Raw genomic sequence first — 15,713 nt, forward strand, 5'->3', positions numbered from 1 at the left:
CAAAAGCAAAAGGTCCAGAACCATATAAGAAACAGTTAATTGACCAAACTCTTTAAAAAAAAAAATAGCTATGGTTACACTAAGCAGGAAGCTATAGGATAACTTTCCCAGAGTTCCTGAGTGGTATACTATTCCACAAAGCGCAGAAGTTCTTAACTTAGCCTTACATACATGACTTAGGTAAGTCATTTCAAGGTAGGCTGACTCCTAAAAGCAGACCAAAACTGTAAGAAGATGACTTGAGATAAAATCACAACCAGAACCTGATTTTTAAAATGAATATGCGTGTATGAAATACAAAACTAGGACACTTAGTATGGAAGAAAGCCAGTATGCAAAGGACTGGTTCTCACATCATTCACTCACATCCACCTATCTGAAAATAATGTAAGTTAATTTATAGTTATACAACTTAAGAAATGCTGGAAAAAAATCTCTTTACTTCTTTTTAAAAAGAAATTTTTGATTATCTTTTTTCTTCCAATGCAGATAATCTTGTTTAAATCTCTCCCTCACCAACAACAAGAGATACAAAGAGAAATTACATTCAGAATAACTGTTGACAGCATAAAATATTTGGGAATCTATCTACCAAAGGAAAGTCAGGAATTATACGAGCTAAATTACAAAAAACTTTCCACACAAATAAAGTCAGACTTAAACAATTGGAAAAATATCAAGTGCTCCTGGATAGGTCGAGTGAATATAATAAAGATGACAATATTCCCTAAACTAATCTTATTTATTTAGTGCTATACCAATCAGACTTCCAAGAAAACATTTTAATGATCTAGAAAAAATAACAACAAAATTCATATGGAATAATAAAAGGTCAATAATCTCAAAAGAATTAATGAAAAAAAAAATCAAATGAAGGTGGACTAGCTGTACCTGATCTAAAACTATATTATAAAGCAGCAGTCACCAAAACCATTTGGTATTGGCTAAGAAATAGATTAGTTGATCAGTGGAACAGGTTAGGTTTACAAGACAGAATAGTCAACTATAGCAATTTAGTGTTTGACAAACCCAAAGATCCTCACTTTTGGGATAAGAATTCATTATTTGACAAAAACTGCTGGGATAACTGGAAATTAGTATGGCAGAAATTAGGCATGGACCCACACTTAACACCGTATACCAAGATAAGATCAAAATGGGTCCATGATTTAGACATAAAGAACGAGATTATAAACAAATTGAAGGAACATAGGATAGTTTATCTCTCAGACTTGTGGAAGAGGAAATTTGTGACTAAAGACGAACTAGAGACCATTATTGATCACAAAATAGAAAATTTTGATTACATCAAATTAAAAAGCTTCTGTACAAACAAAACTAATATAAACAAGATTAGAAGGGAAGCAACTAACTGGGAAAACATCTTCACAGTTAAAGGTTCTGATAAAGGCCTCATTTCCAAAATATATAGAGAACTGATTCTAATTTATAAGAAACCAAGCCATTCTCCAATTGATAAATGGTCAAAGGATATGAACAGACAATTTTCAGATGGTGAAATTGAAATCATTACCACTCATATGAAAGAATGTTCCAAATCATTATTAATCAGAGAAATGCAAATTAAGACAACTCTGAGATACCACTACACACCTGTCAGATTGGCTAAGATGACAGGAAAAAATAATGATGATTGTTGGAGGGGATGCGGGAAAACTGGGACACTGATACATTGTTGGTGGAGCTGTGAACGAATCCAACCATTCTGGAGAGCAATCTGGAATTATGCCCAAAAAGTTATCAAACTGTGCATACCCTTTGATCCAGCAGTGTTACTACTGGGCTTATACCCCAAGGAGATACTAAAGAAGGGAAAGGGACCAGTATGTGCCAAAATGTTTGTGGCAGCCCTGTTTGTAGTGGCTAGAAGCTGGAAACTGAGTGGATGCCCATCAACTGGAGAATGGTTGGGTAAATTGTGGTATATGAATGTTATGGAATATTATTGTTCTGTAAGAAATGACCAGCTCATGTATACTTATTGTGTATCTAATTTATATTTTAATGTATTTAACATCTACTGGTCATCCTGCCATCTAGGGGAGGGGGTGGGGGGCAAGAGGTGAAAAATTGGAACAAGAGGTTTGGCAATTGTTAACGCTGTAAAGTTACCCATGCATATAACCTGTAAATAAAAGGCTATTAAATTAAAAAAAAAATGACCAGCAAGATGAATACAGAGAAGCTTGGAGAGAATTACATGAACTGATGCTAAGTGAAATGAGCAGAACCAAGAGATCATTATATACGTCAACAACAATACTGTATGAAGATGTATTCTGATGGAAGTGGATTTCTTTGACAAAGAGACCTAATTCAGTTTCAATTGATCAATGATGGACAGAAGCAGCTACACCCAAAGGAAAAACACTGGGAAATGCATGTAAACTGTTTGCATTTTTGTTTTTCTTCCTGGGTTATTTTTACCTTCTGAATCCAATTGCCCCTGTGCAATAAGAAAACTGTGTGGATCTGCACACATACATTGTATCTAGGATATACTAGGACATATTCAACATATATAGGACTGCTTGCCATCTAGGGGAGGGGGTAGAGGGTGGGAGGGAAAAATCGGAACAGAAGTGAGTGCAAGGGATAATGTTGTAAAAAAATTACCCTGGCATGGATTCTGTCAATAAAAAGTTACTATAAAAAAAAAAAAAAAAAAAAAAAAAAAGTCCAAGTCAGGAGAAAAAATAAATAAATAAATCTCTCCCTCACCTTTCTTCCAGAAAGTTCTCTCTTATTTTTTTATTGTTCACTTATTTTTCAGTCACGTCCAACTCTTCATGATCTTATTTGGGAGTTTTTGTTAGCAAAGAATGGAGTGGTTTGCCCTTTTCTTTTTCAGCTCATTTGACAGATAAGGAAACTGAGGCAAACAGGGTTAAGTGACTTGTCCAGAATGACAAAGCTAGAAAGTATCTGAGGGCTGATTTAAATTTATGAAGACAAGTCTTCCCGACTCCAAGCCCAACACTCTATCCATTGCACCATCTAGCTGCCACTGATATAATTTTCCCTTCATAATTATTATTTTTAAAAAAAGAAAAATAGGAAGAGAAAAAAATTGAGCAAAACCATAAAATAGCACTTTAAAGTTTGATATTATACATAATATCTATCAGGGAATAAAAGAGATATATCTTGATGACTCTTTTTGGGAGGCCAAGTTTGTTCTTTAATCATTTTACAACATAAACTTTAAATGGTCTTATGGTTGTGGTCCCTTCAATTTAATTTACACTGTAGTAGTCAATGTGCATTTTTGTTTTTTCCTAGGCTCTGTTTACTTTACTTTGCACGGATTTTTCCTTGAATTGTTGTTCATATATGTCTTTCCAGGCTTTGTCATATTCATAATTTCTTATAGCACAGTAATATTCCATTATATTCATGGAACAAATTAGTTTAGGCATTACCCAAACTATGGAAATTTGTCTTAGTTTGTTGGCACACCAAAAAGTACTGTCATCAATACTTTAGCATAAACAGAGACTTTATTTTTGTCAATGGCTCCTTCAGGTATACTGCCTGGCAGTAGGATCTCTAGGTCAAAGGCTATGGACATTTTTATCACTTTATATGCATAATGCCAAACTGATTTCCGGAATAGTTATACCAATTTACAGCTCCACTAAAGATGAGTTAACATCTTTTTCTACAACCTTTCCAACACTGATTATTCCCATCTTTGGTTATCTTTGCCCATTTGCTGGCAACAAGGTGAAACCACCCACAGGGCTGTTTTTATGTACATTTTTCTTGTTATGTGATTTGTGGCATTCTATCATATGGTTGTTAATGGTTTGCAATTCTTTTTTTGAGAACTGTATGTTCATATCTTTGGACTTTGTTTCTATTGGGGAATAGCTTTTACTGCAGTCTTAAATATTTCTGTTATTTGTTTCTATATTTCATGGATATAAAACTCTTATCAAAGATATCTGATAAAATATTTTCTCCAAGTCAACTATTTTTCTTATTATCCCAGTTTAATTAATTTTGTTTATGCAAAAGCCTGTCAACTTTATATAATCAAAATTACTTTTTTTTATTTTCTAGATTTGCCTTTGTCCCTTGTCTGGTTAAGAATTCATCCCCCATACATAACTATGAAAGGTATATGAAAAGGGCACATTGATGTACTGTTGAAGAACTGTACCCAAAATGATACTAAAATGTATATACTTTTTGACCCAGCTGTGATATTACTCCAAAGAGATAAAAAAAAGGAGGAAAAGAATCCATATTAAAAATGTTTATGGTAGCTTTAAAACACACACACACATACACACACACACACACACACACACACACATATTGGCAAAGAGCTGGGAACTAAGGAAGTATTCATCAACTGAAGGATGGCTGAACAAATTTTAGAATATGAATGTAATGAATGTAATTAATTAATCATTTTTTAAAATGATTATGCATGTATAGCCTATATAAAATTTCTTGATGTCTTCTGAAGGAGAAAAAATTTGGAACTCAAAATCTTACAAAAATGAGTGTTGAAAGCTATCTTTACATGTAATTGGAAACAATAAAATAATATTAAGGACAAAAAAAGAATACGAATGTAATAAAATATTATCATGACATAATGAAAAGGATAGTTTCAGAGAAAACTAACAGTGAATTAAATCAGAATGAAAACAGTAGAACCCAGGAGAACATTTTATAGAATGATAATAACACTGTAAAAATAAACCAGTTTGAAAGCTTTAAGAACTCTGATATAATCATAAAAAAAGGGAAAAGAACTGACATGTGCAAAAATGCAAAAATCAATGTTAAGTGAAGTGAGTAGAACCAGGAGAAACATCTTTCTTTTTCTTTTTAAATAATAGCTATTTATTTATATAAATGATAGCCCTTTGGGCATAGTGTTATAGTGCTCTCCAGAATGGTTGGATTAGTTCACAACTCCACCAACAATGTATTGGTGTCCTAGTTTTCCCACTTCCTCCAACATTTATCATTATCTTTTTTTTTTTTTTTTTTTTGCCGAGGCAATTGGGGTGAAGTGACTTGCCCAGGTCACACAGCCAGGAAATGTTAAGTGTCTGAGGCCAAATTTGAACTCAGGTCCTCCTGACTTCAAAGGCTGGTGTTCCATCCACTGTGCCACCTAGCTGTCCCCATTTATCATTATCTTTCCCTACCATTTTATCCAATCTGAAAGGTGCATAGTGGTACTTCATAATTGTCCTAATTTGTATTTCTCTGATCAAGTGATTTAGAACATTTTTTTCATATGACTAGAAATGGTTTTAATTTCTTGATCTGAAAATCATCTGTTCATATCCTTTGACCATTTATCTATTGGGGAATGGCTTGAATTCTTATAACTTTGAGTCAATTCTCTACATATTTTAGAAATGAGGCCTTTATCAGAATCCTTGGATGTAAAAAAATTTTTTTCCAGTTAACTGCTTCCCTTCTAATATTGTCTGCATTGATTTTGTTTGTATAAAAAATTTTAAACTTAATATAATCAAAATTATCTATTTTGTATTTCATAATATACTCTAGTTCTTCTTTGGCCACAAATTTCTTCCTTCTCCATAGATCTGAGAGACAGACTATCCTTTATTCTTCTAATTTGCTTATAGTTATCACTCTTTTATGTCTATATCATTATTTTGATATAGGGTGTTAGGTGATGGTCAATGCCTAGTTTCTGCCATACTATTTTTCTGTTTTCCCAGAAATTTTTGTCAAATAGTAAGTTCTTGTCCCAGAAGCTGGAACTTTTGGGTTAATCAAACACTAGATTACTACGGCCATTACTGTTGTATGCTGTGAACCTAACCTATTCCACTGATCAACTATTCTATTTCTTAGCCAGTATCAAATGGTTTTGATGACCGCTGCTTTATAATATAGTTTTACATCTGGTACATCTAGGCCACCTTCATTTGCATTTTTTTTTAATCGATTCCCTTGAAATTCTTGACCTTTTGTTTTTCTAGATGAAGCTCTGTAAAGTAATTTCTTAACAGGGTGATTGGTATGGCACTGCATAAATAAACTTAGGTAGAATTGTCATTTCTATTATATTAGCTCAGTACAAGCATTTGATATTCATCCAATTGTTTAGATCTGACTTTATTTGTGTGGAAAGTGTTTTGTAATTGTGTTCATATAATTCCTGACTTTGTCTTATGTGGTAAACTCACAAATATTTTATATTATTAAGTTATTTTAAATGAAATTTCTCTTTGTATCTCTTGCTGCTGGACTTTGTTGATAGCATACAGAAATGCTAATGATTTGTGTGGATTTTGTATCTGTAATTTTGCTAAAGTTGTTCATTGTTTCTAGTAGTTTTTCAGTTGGCTCTCTAGGATTCTCTAAGTATACCATCATATCATTTACAAAGAGTAATAATTTTATTTCTTCATTGTGTACTCTAATTCCTTTAATTTTTTCTTCTCTTATTGCTAAAGCTAACATTTCTAATACAATATTGAATAGTAATGGTGATAGTAGGCAACTTTGTTTCACCCCTGATCTTATTGGAAATGGCTCTAGTTTGTCCTATTACCTATGATGCTTGCTGATAGTTTTAAATAAATACTACTGATCATTTTAACGAAAATTCCATTTATTCCTATGCTCTCTAGTAGTTTTTTTTTCCCCTCTAGTGTTTTTAATAGAAATAGGTATTGGATTTTGTCAAATACTTTTTCTGCATCGATTTAGATAATCATATGATTTGTTAATTTGGTTACTGACATAGTCAATTATGCTAACAGTTTTCCTATTATTGAACCAGCCTTGCATTCCTGGGATAAATCCTATAGTCATAGTGTTGATCTGATTTTTCTTACACAGCATGATATATGTGGAAGTATGATTAGAAGAAATGCACATGTTTAACCTATATTGAATTACTTACTATGAAGGGGAAGGGGAAGAGAGGGAGGGAGGAAGAAAAATTTGGAACATAAGGTTTTGTAAGAGTGGATGCTGAAAACTATCTTGCATGTATTCTGAAAAATAAAAAGCTATTATTATTTTTTAAAAGGAATTCTAAATTAACAGCCATGATTCTAATAGATTTATGAAAAAGAACATAGAGGAGCTCAAGAAGTAGAATGAAGCACATTTTTAGATAAAGCCAATGCAATGCTTTGTGTGTGTGTGTGTATATATATATGTATGTATGTATGTCTTGAAGTAAGGACAGACAGTTCAATGCAAGTATTTGAATAAATTGCCTCATAGAGCCCTTCTGACAGCAGCAAAGGAGAGTTAATTGTATTTTTAAGAGCACTGACATAGATGCTAAGTGATGCTTCTCATGTCACTACAGAACCTTCATCTTAGGCTCCTGTCAGTACAAGTGCTAAAGAAATTATAACAAGGACAACTGTCCTTTTATGAAACAACTGAAAACATAGACAATTTTCAAATAGCAATACTGCTCCAAATAGCAGTACTACACAATAGTTCACAAACTCCTTGAATAACAACTCTGGAACGAAGTAGAAAATTATATTTTAGCACTGGAAAGAACCTTAAAGGTAAGCTAAAAGTAAGCACCATGAGCTTCTTTTTTAGAGAGGAAGGAAATAATGATGCAATTTTTTTCATAGCTACAGTACCCTGTAGGGGCTATGCTGGCCTCATCCTCTCCTATGACTTAAAAGGAACTAGAAGGGACTTGAGGATAGAATAGGACAAATAAAATTAGATTAAAATTATTCCTAGCTAGTTTTTCTGAACTTCTATGTTATAGAAGGGGAGAAGTATACTGAGAAATGTAAATAATGTCAAAGCAAATGATAATATTAAAATGTTTTTTAAAATAAAAGAAATACAAAAGTTATCTTCAACTTCTAGTTTAAGGCTTCATTAAGAATACTACATTCCATAATTGGGAAATATTTAATGAAATAAAAATAATTTTAAAAAAGAATACTATGTTCCTGTAAGAGATTCAAGGCAGCAATCTGAAAATAATAAAGTATGAACACATCAGAAGAAAATACTCACAGGTTCTGCAAAAGCATTATCCCAGAGAACAGTGGCTGTAGCATTATTATCTTGGCTACCATGAACAATCACCACCACAGGGAGGGAGAGGGTCTAGAGGAAATAAGCAAGAAATCTCAGAATCCACAACCATTACATTCTCTCCTCCTTCCTTCTCTGAGTAACAAATCTCAACACCTTAATACTTACCTTGTCTCTAGACAACCATGATCCTTGAACATAGCACCTGAACTATTCCAGCACAGTCTATGATCTTATCTACCTCTTACATAAACATGAGGGACTCCAGGCATTTTTGAAACAGGATGCCAAGGAATGTAGTGTTTCTCAATATTTTATACCTTAGAAGAAGAAATCTGAAATGCCCCTTTAGATAAGAATCATGTAACAAGGACCTAAAATACCTGTGACAAGCACTCAAATTCATACTTCAGTCAATTTGGGACATTTTTTATGTTACATCTGTTGTTTTTGCTTCAATCTATTTATGGCACCTTACTGCTTGCTTTGTTACTATCTTCTACATGATCTCAGGACAGGATCCTGAGATAATCTCACTATTTTCTATCCCTGAAAGGGGATGACTAAAGAACTGGGCAAAAGACAATTTTTCTGTACTCAGATGTAATTAAGCCAACTGTGTCAGGAAAGAGATGGTTTTACCTTGACCTGAAAAACCAGTTCATTCCCACCAACGCTGAACTGCGACTCAAACAAAATTGTAAATTTCTCTTCTGTTACTGATTCAGCACCACGACGGTCCGACCTCTTAATACGTTTTAAGGACTGCAAAAGACAGAAACAAGGTGACAATGCAGCCCAAGATTTCATTGGAATGGGCTAATTTCATCCTGCCATTCTTCCTTATATCCTCACCATGTTCCGAAAGTGTGCACTGAGGGTGCCTGTTGCCTGGTGATACTCCATCACGCAGCAATTGTTCAAAATCTCACCGCTGTAATCACTGTAAACGAGACCCCCAACAACAAGCCAGTCTCAAGGACCCATAAACTTCATGGGTCAAATCACAAATTTGGAAATTAGGCTAGCTGAGTGATAAAGTAAAAGATTTATCTCTATGGAGAGATCCCACTCCATCCCACAGTGAATAGTCAAGGACCAAAAAATCAGGATAAAGCAGAGATCTGTTCTAAGAGGACCATAACATGGAGAAGGAGAGAAAAGCCTAAAGAATTGACCTCAACAGATTTCCCTTTCCTCTCTCTATTTAGGAGAACAGAGGAGAAGGCTAAAACCCAGACATCATCCTGGGAGGAAAGACTCTTTCCTTTAAAGCCCAAGGCCCCTAGGGGAAGCAGCAGAGAGGGAGGAAAGGCGTCCGCTATTACTTTCGTGTGTTCTCGTTCTTCAGCAAAGACTTGGCCTGCTGCTCGCTGATGATGGTGGCCTTGACTTGGGGGGGGTTCATGTGCACATTCAACTTCCCTCCCACCAGCAGTCGCACTGTGGCTGCAAACTTGGTCTGCGTCTTCAGGACCTGCGGGGGCTGCTTCTCGATGATGAAGGTGCTGGAGGGAAAAGAAATCGCCAGACTGACACCGGGTGCCGTCGTCCCCCAGTCTGAGGGAGTGGAGTCACTAGAAGAGCTCCCCTGGTTGGGGAACAGTCAGCCTCAGGCCTTGTATGGTGCTAGAGGAAGGGTCCTGGGAGTCAGAAGGTGCAGGGAGGGGGAGGGCCCTGAGTGAGGAGACCCATAGGGGTCCAGGGGAGCGAGGGAAGGGCAAGCCCGGGAGGAAGGGTGGGCCGGGGGGAGGGATGAGGGAGAGGTGGGCCCGGGTCCTTTGGGAGAAGCAGGATCATCTGTCTCCCTCCTGCACTGTCTGTTGGGGGTGAGGACCAGAGAACTCAGTTCAAAGTGGCCTGAAAAGCCAGAGACCAGGGAGGAGGAGGAAGAGGAGCACTAGAGAGGAGCCCAGGGTGTCCCTGCTCAGAGCCCATGACTTTCCCCCGCTCTCCCGGCCTGGGCTGGCTCAGGATTAGGAGGAGGGGGAGCAGGCACCTGGTCACCAGGGCAGAGATGATGTCTGTGATGGTGGCATTGAGCTCCGTCAGCATCTCCTCCACGGGGCCAGGAATGGGCAGCTGCTGGCAGAGATGCTCAGCCCTCCGGATCTGCTGCCGGTTCTGCCAGATGATCTCCGCTAGCTTCTCGCACCTGGCCAGGGAGCCCCACCGGGCAAATCAAGAGGAGTAGGTTCAGTCACCCAGTCCTGGCCCTTCCTGAACTGGGGAGAGATGGCCCTTGCTACATGGGGACTTCCTCTCCAGCCAAAGGAAGGGACCAAGGAAGCTCACAGTGGAGGACGGGGCCGCCTTCCCTGAAGCTTCAGTCTCCAGGGGAGCCCCAGAGCCTATAGCCCCCAGAACTGGTCCCAAGGACTGCGCCCCAAAGCCCGGGGCGGCCCCAAGCTCCCCCTGCCACATACCAAGACTGCAGCACATCCAGGCTGCCCTCCGGGGGCCCTCCATTCCCAGCCAGTTGCTGCCTTCTCTTCCACTGGATCAGCTCATCATCCAGAATGACAGTTTGCTGCTTCCGGAGCAGCTGGAGGGTCTTCTGGTGTTTCTCTGCCAGCTCCTGCCGAGATCCCGGGGTCAGATGCGGAGCTGGGAGCCACCTCGCAGACCTCCTGGGCCAACCCTCCCCACCCTGCTCAATATGACCAAGGAGCAACAAGGCCAGAGAGGTCCCACTCCGTCCCCACAGGGAGTAACTTGGCAGAGCTGGGTTCGAAACTGGGCATCTGGACTTCAAGGGGCAAAGGCCGGGTCCCTCGGAGGGCTCGCAGTGCCCAGCCTTGCTTTGTTCCATTTAACAAAGAGCAAAAGGACAGGGAAGCTCAGGCTTGCCTTGCTCCAGCTTCCCCAGACCAGATTCCCCCAGAGAAAGGAATCCATTGTGGCCTCCCTCCTGGGCTCTCTGGCTTGGCTCCCCCCACGAGAGACCAGGGTTCCGTCCCCCTGAGGACACCCTCCATTGGTTCTGCCTGGGAGAGGAGGAAAGGCGGGAGCTCACCACCCGGTACTGCTGGAGAGTCTGGGCTTCCCGCTGCAGCCAGGCCTCCAGGGACACCTGCTTCTGCTGAAGGGCTGTCTCCCTTGTCAAGCGCTCCTGGGGACTCAGCTGTGACAGCTGGGAAAATTGAGCTGTGGGGGAGGGAACGGAGCAGGATGCACCCCTTCAGCCTCGCGCAGGAAGCTTCGGGGACCAGGGACCTTCTGATCAGAAGCAGAAAGGCCCTGGGGGAACCCTCAAACATAAAGGAGAGACCTCCTAGAGCACCCCCAAACATAAAGGGAGAGGCCTCCCAGAGTGCCCCCAAATGTAAAGGGAGAGGTCTCCTACAGTGCCCCCAAATGTAAAGGGAGAGGCCTCCCAGAGCGCCCCCAAATGTAAAGGGAGAGGCCTCCCAGAGAGCCCCCAAACATAGAGAGAGGCCTCCCAGAGCACCCCCAAATGTAAAGAGAGAGGCCTCCTAGAGAGTCCCCTCCCCACAATCTGGCTCAGCCACTCCCATCAGTGTGGTCCCCAGGTGATGCAGGTCTTCATCCTTCCCTCCCCACACAGCCTCTCCCAGAGGAGGAACCAATGAGGGAGGGGCGTGCGAGCACGTGTGACCACATTGCACATGCATGTTAGGGCGTGTGACTTCATGTCCCATACATGTCTGTGTGCCCACGCCCGCTGCATTGTGGGGCTGTGTGTGCAGTCTGTTTGCACTGTCTGTGTGCACTGCACACGTGCATTGTATGTATGTGTGCAGGTGTGTGCCCACGTGTGTGCGTGTGTGTGTATACGGCACCAGGTGCGGCCATGAGTGAGAAGGGAGGCCCCAGAGACCCATGACCCCCAGGAGGCCTGAGGAGCACTGTCTGATCTCAGGGCGGCCTCTGCGGGAGACACGGTGCTCCTCTCCCCCTGTGCTCCCGGCCCCCCCGGCTTCCCTCGGGACTGGGCCAGGCTCCAACCCAAGAGAAGGGCTGCTGGAGGCCAGGAGAGGGAGCTGCTGGAGCTCCCGGGGCCTCTGTCAGGGAGAGCCCTGGCCCACCCCTGCCCCTGCCGCAGCATCCTGGGCCCCAGGCAGACACCAGCCCCGGCCCAGAGCCAGGCTGTTTGCCCAGGAGCACTCAGCTGGACCCCTCCTCCTGGAAGTCCTCCTGGAGTGAGCCTCCACCCATGTCTAATTCAGCCCCTCCCCCCCGGGCGTTCTGGGGTCTGCATCCCCAGGGGCCTCCCCAGCTTCAGAGCCTCTGCCCAGGCCGCCGCAGAGCCGCCAGCCCCCTTAGATGGGGAGCTGCTTCCTGGGGGACGCAGAGGTCGGGCCCTTGCCCCCTCCTCTGGCCCCTCTGCCACTGGGTCCTGGGGTGACCAGGGATGTAGCTCCCGGGCAGCTCGGGCCCAAGCCCCAGCCCCCCGAGCCCCATCTTTTTGCCCTGAGTTCCTGAGGCTTCCTGGCCCACCGCCAGCCCTGGCGCCAGCCCCGTGGCCTCACCCTGGTTTCGGAGGCTCTCCTGGTACTGGATGATGAAATACTCCTGAGTCTGCTGCAGCTTCTTCAGCTCATTCTCTGTGTCCTGCGTGACCAGCCGCAGCTCCTCAAAGGTCTGGTTGATCTGCAGGTGCTTCTGGGACATGGCGTCGGCCAGGTTTCCGGCGGGGGAACTGCACTGCACACAGAGGGAGGCCGGGCGGAGGCAGCACGGTCAGGCGGCCTGGGGACCGGAGGCCCCGCGCAAAGCCAACGGGCCCCTGGGCCGCGCACCACACATGTCCAGCCTTTGGCCACGAGGACCAACCGGCTGCCACTTGGCCCGCAGGAGGGGAAGAGGGCAGCCGGCAAGACTAGGGCCCTGTCCGAGGGCACGGCTCTGAAGGAAAAGGAAGCTCGGGTCCCCAGGGGGCATCAGGGAGGGGCTACTGCAGAGGACCCTTTGGGGACTTTCACTGACAACGAGGACTCCTTGTTCTGGACTCTGTGGGCAGACCCCACCTGGCTGAATCACTCAGTTCTTTCTCCCGTGCCATGGAATAAAATGTTCCAGCCATCTAGATGGCAGAGTCTCCCAAAGAGATTTCAGCTCCCCTTCTCCCCACACACCCACTGACTTAGAAGGCTAATGGCACCGGGTTTCCATAGCACCCACCGCCCAGTGATTTATTCCCATCGAGACATTCTACTCTGCGCATCAACCAGCTTATCTTGTGTCCACTCCTGATTGATATGACCCTTCCAGGGAGAGGACTGTGAGACTCTCCAAAAACAGCATCCTCCCCTCCCTCAAAGACAATCATTTACAACTAAAGCCTAGTTCTTATTCCATTACATCAGATCTGCCAGGGACAGCAGCTTCTCCCAAAGCAGGTATTTGGTGAGGGAAGGAATGGGGGGATAGGGAAATGTGACACTTTTCTGTACTCTCAAGGGTAATTAAGCATTAGTTAGTCTGACTAAACTACCTTTTTATTTCCTTATTAGAGTGTGAGCTCTTTGAGAGCAGGAATTCTGCAGTATTTTTCTTTCCTTGCATCACCAACATTTAGTGCCATCCCTGGAAACATAGTCATTTTTTAATAAATGCTTGCTGATTGCCTTTCTCCCCATCTCTTCCAGGGAATGGTTCACAGTTTAGGGGAAGGTGGAGGAAAGTATATATTCAGAAATGAATATATTAAAATCAAAAGATATTAATAAAAATAAAAAATATATTTTTCAAAATCAATCACCTTTTTTGCATGCCTTCTATAAACAATGTATCCTCAAACCTTAAGACTCAGCATTTCCCACTGTCTTTGTATTCATTTAATCCTGTTAGTAATGCTTTATCATTAAAATCAAATCATTTGACATATTAGTGTCTTATGTCTCCTATCAGATGGTAATTTATCTGAGGTCATAAACCATCTTTCTTATTCCTTTTGTATCTATCTCCTCGGCAGCTCTTAGGATAGTCTGTGAATAGAAATTTCCTCAATGTGTGAGGATTACAAAATTCCCTGGGACACTCACGTTGGTAGCTTCTCGGACCAGCCTCTGTTCATTGTATAAGATGTGCCGGATGCATCGGACCAACTCCATGGGGCAGCGGTCATAAGTGCTCTGAAAGAGTCAAACAGCAAATATCAACTAGACCTTGTTAGGCTGTAAAGATCCATTGTCCTCTGAGAAAGTTAAGTTTTTATTAGTGAAAAGTATCTTCACACCTCTGGTTTTGTGTTCTGGAAAGAACTCATCATGGAAACATTTTTAACAATGCAACTACATCCATAAGCAAATATGTGTCCTGATCAGTAAATGCCAATCTAGGCTATAGAATAAATTACAAAAACCTTTATTATTTTCTTTTCTTTTTTTTTATTTTATATTTTTAAGTTTTAATCACCCCAAGGGTCATATCACCTAAAACTACTCAATTTTTCATCTTATTTTTGTTCAGAAAAGAAATATAGAAACTAAAAATGTTAGTGGGTCCTAAAAGAGGTATCCATGGAAGCCTGAACCTCATGTAACTTTCTTTTTTTCTTTTTAAATTATTTAATAGCCTTTTATTTACAGGTTATATGCATGGGTAACTTTACAGCATTAACAATTGACCTTTATTATTTTCTAAAAATAATAAACATCAACAAATTTAGCATGCATTTACAATTGGTACCTCTTGGATTTGTCACAAAGAAATGGTGGGATAAAGAAAGAAATCTAATTTCTTTTTGGTATGAGAGTTATAAAAGTAGCACCAGATTTCCTCAGGAGGAAGGAGTAGCTCCATCCAGATTTCATACCTACCTGAAGCTGAGTTGCATAATGCCCTAGCTTGATCTTCAGTAAAAACCCATCTTCCCCCACTTGGTGCTCAGCCTTCTTCTGCAGCTCCTGGATCAGACCCTCTAGAAGCTGAGTAGCTTTAATGTTCTCCTGTGGATTATCAAGATCTATTGAGTCCCTAGGGGAAAAAAAATTACACATACGTGTATACATACGTGTATTCAACATGTGCATTTTAAAGTCCAACCTTAACTCATGACAAAATATCTTAAAAAAGATAAACAGACTGCCTCTTTGCACTCAATTAGGAAATTTTCAAGAATGTGCTCCATGTAAATCAACTAAACACCTATATTCATCTAATCCTCATTCACTGATTACCTTTGCTGGACTGCATAGTCTAGTTTCTTCCCTTTTCTTTTCTTTTATAAAGCACTGCCCCTTGTCCTTTCTCCCACAGGTCTGCTCTGGGGTGCTTGTGCTATCTGCTCCTGGAAATGAAGGGAGAAGGAGCATTTCCATGTACTTTATGGGCATTAAGGGTTCTGGAACTTTGACAAGTATGTGGTCCTCTCAATTTTGACAAAACACAGCAATATCCCCAACTGAATGTACCACTTGCCCAGAGTCAAAATAGAAAACTGCCTCCAAGCAATCTTGTGCATCCCTCCCCTCATATTAATTTCTCTGTCAGAACCAGAGATCAGACATCATGTTTCTCAAGAAGGGACAGGGAAATAACAGCAACATAAATACAGCAGATCAATTTCTCTGTATTGTTTCCAATTAAATAATGGAAACAAACCATCTAGGAAGAAAATATCCACAATGTTTGTGTACAAGGTTATACATCTGTGCAGTGTAAATAATAATGGAGAATGAGGTTTAGTTCTAATT

At 41.3% G+C, this 15,713-nt stretch overlaps 1 protein-coding gene across 7 annotated transcripts in view; it reads right to left on the reverse strand.

Annotated features, from left to right (window-relative positions):
• The window catches only part of STAT5B (signal transducer and activator of transcription 5B), a 78,908-nt gene that overhangs the window by 8,518 nt on the left and 54,677 nt on the right, over positions 1-15,713 (reverse strand). For all 7 annotated transcript variants that reach the window (XM_031966296.1, XM_031966300.1, XM_031966298.1 and 4 more), the window contains exons 3-12: positions 14,838-14,994; positions 14,061-14,150; positions 12,546-12,720; positions 11,069-11,199; positions 10,479-10,630; positions 10,052-10,207; positions 9,381-9,560; positions 8,908-8,995; positions 8,695-8,817; positions 8,032-8,124 (exon numbers count right to left, since the gene is read on the reverse strand). In XM_031966296.1, the coding sequence (XP_031822156.1) occupies positions 8,032-8,124; positions 8,695-8,817; positions 8,908-8,995; positions 9,381-9,560; positions 10,052-10,207; positions 10,479-10,630; positions 11,069-11,199; positions 12,546-12,720; positions 14,061-14,150; positions 14,838-14,994 (1,345 nt within the window). The remainder of the gene's footprint in view (positions 1-8,031; positions 8,125-8,694; positions 8,818-8,907; positions 8,996-9,380; positions 9,561-10,051; positions 10,208-10,478; positions 10,631-11,068; positions 11,200-12,545; positions 12,721-14,060; positions 14,151-14,837; positions 14,995-15,713) is intronic.

This window comes from Sarcophilus harrisii, chromosome 4 (genome assembly GCF_902635505.1).
Source record: "Sarcophilus harrisii chromosome 4, mSarHar1.11, whole genome shotgun sequence".
Classification (NCBI taxonomy): domain Eukaryota; kingdom Metazoa; phylum Chordata; class Mammalia; order Dasyuromorphia; family Dasyuridae; genus Sarcophilus; species Sarcophilus harrisii.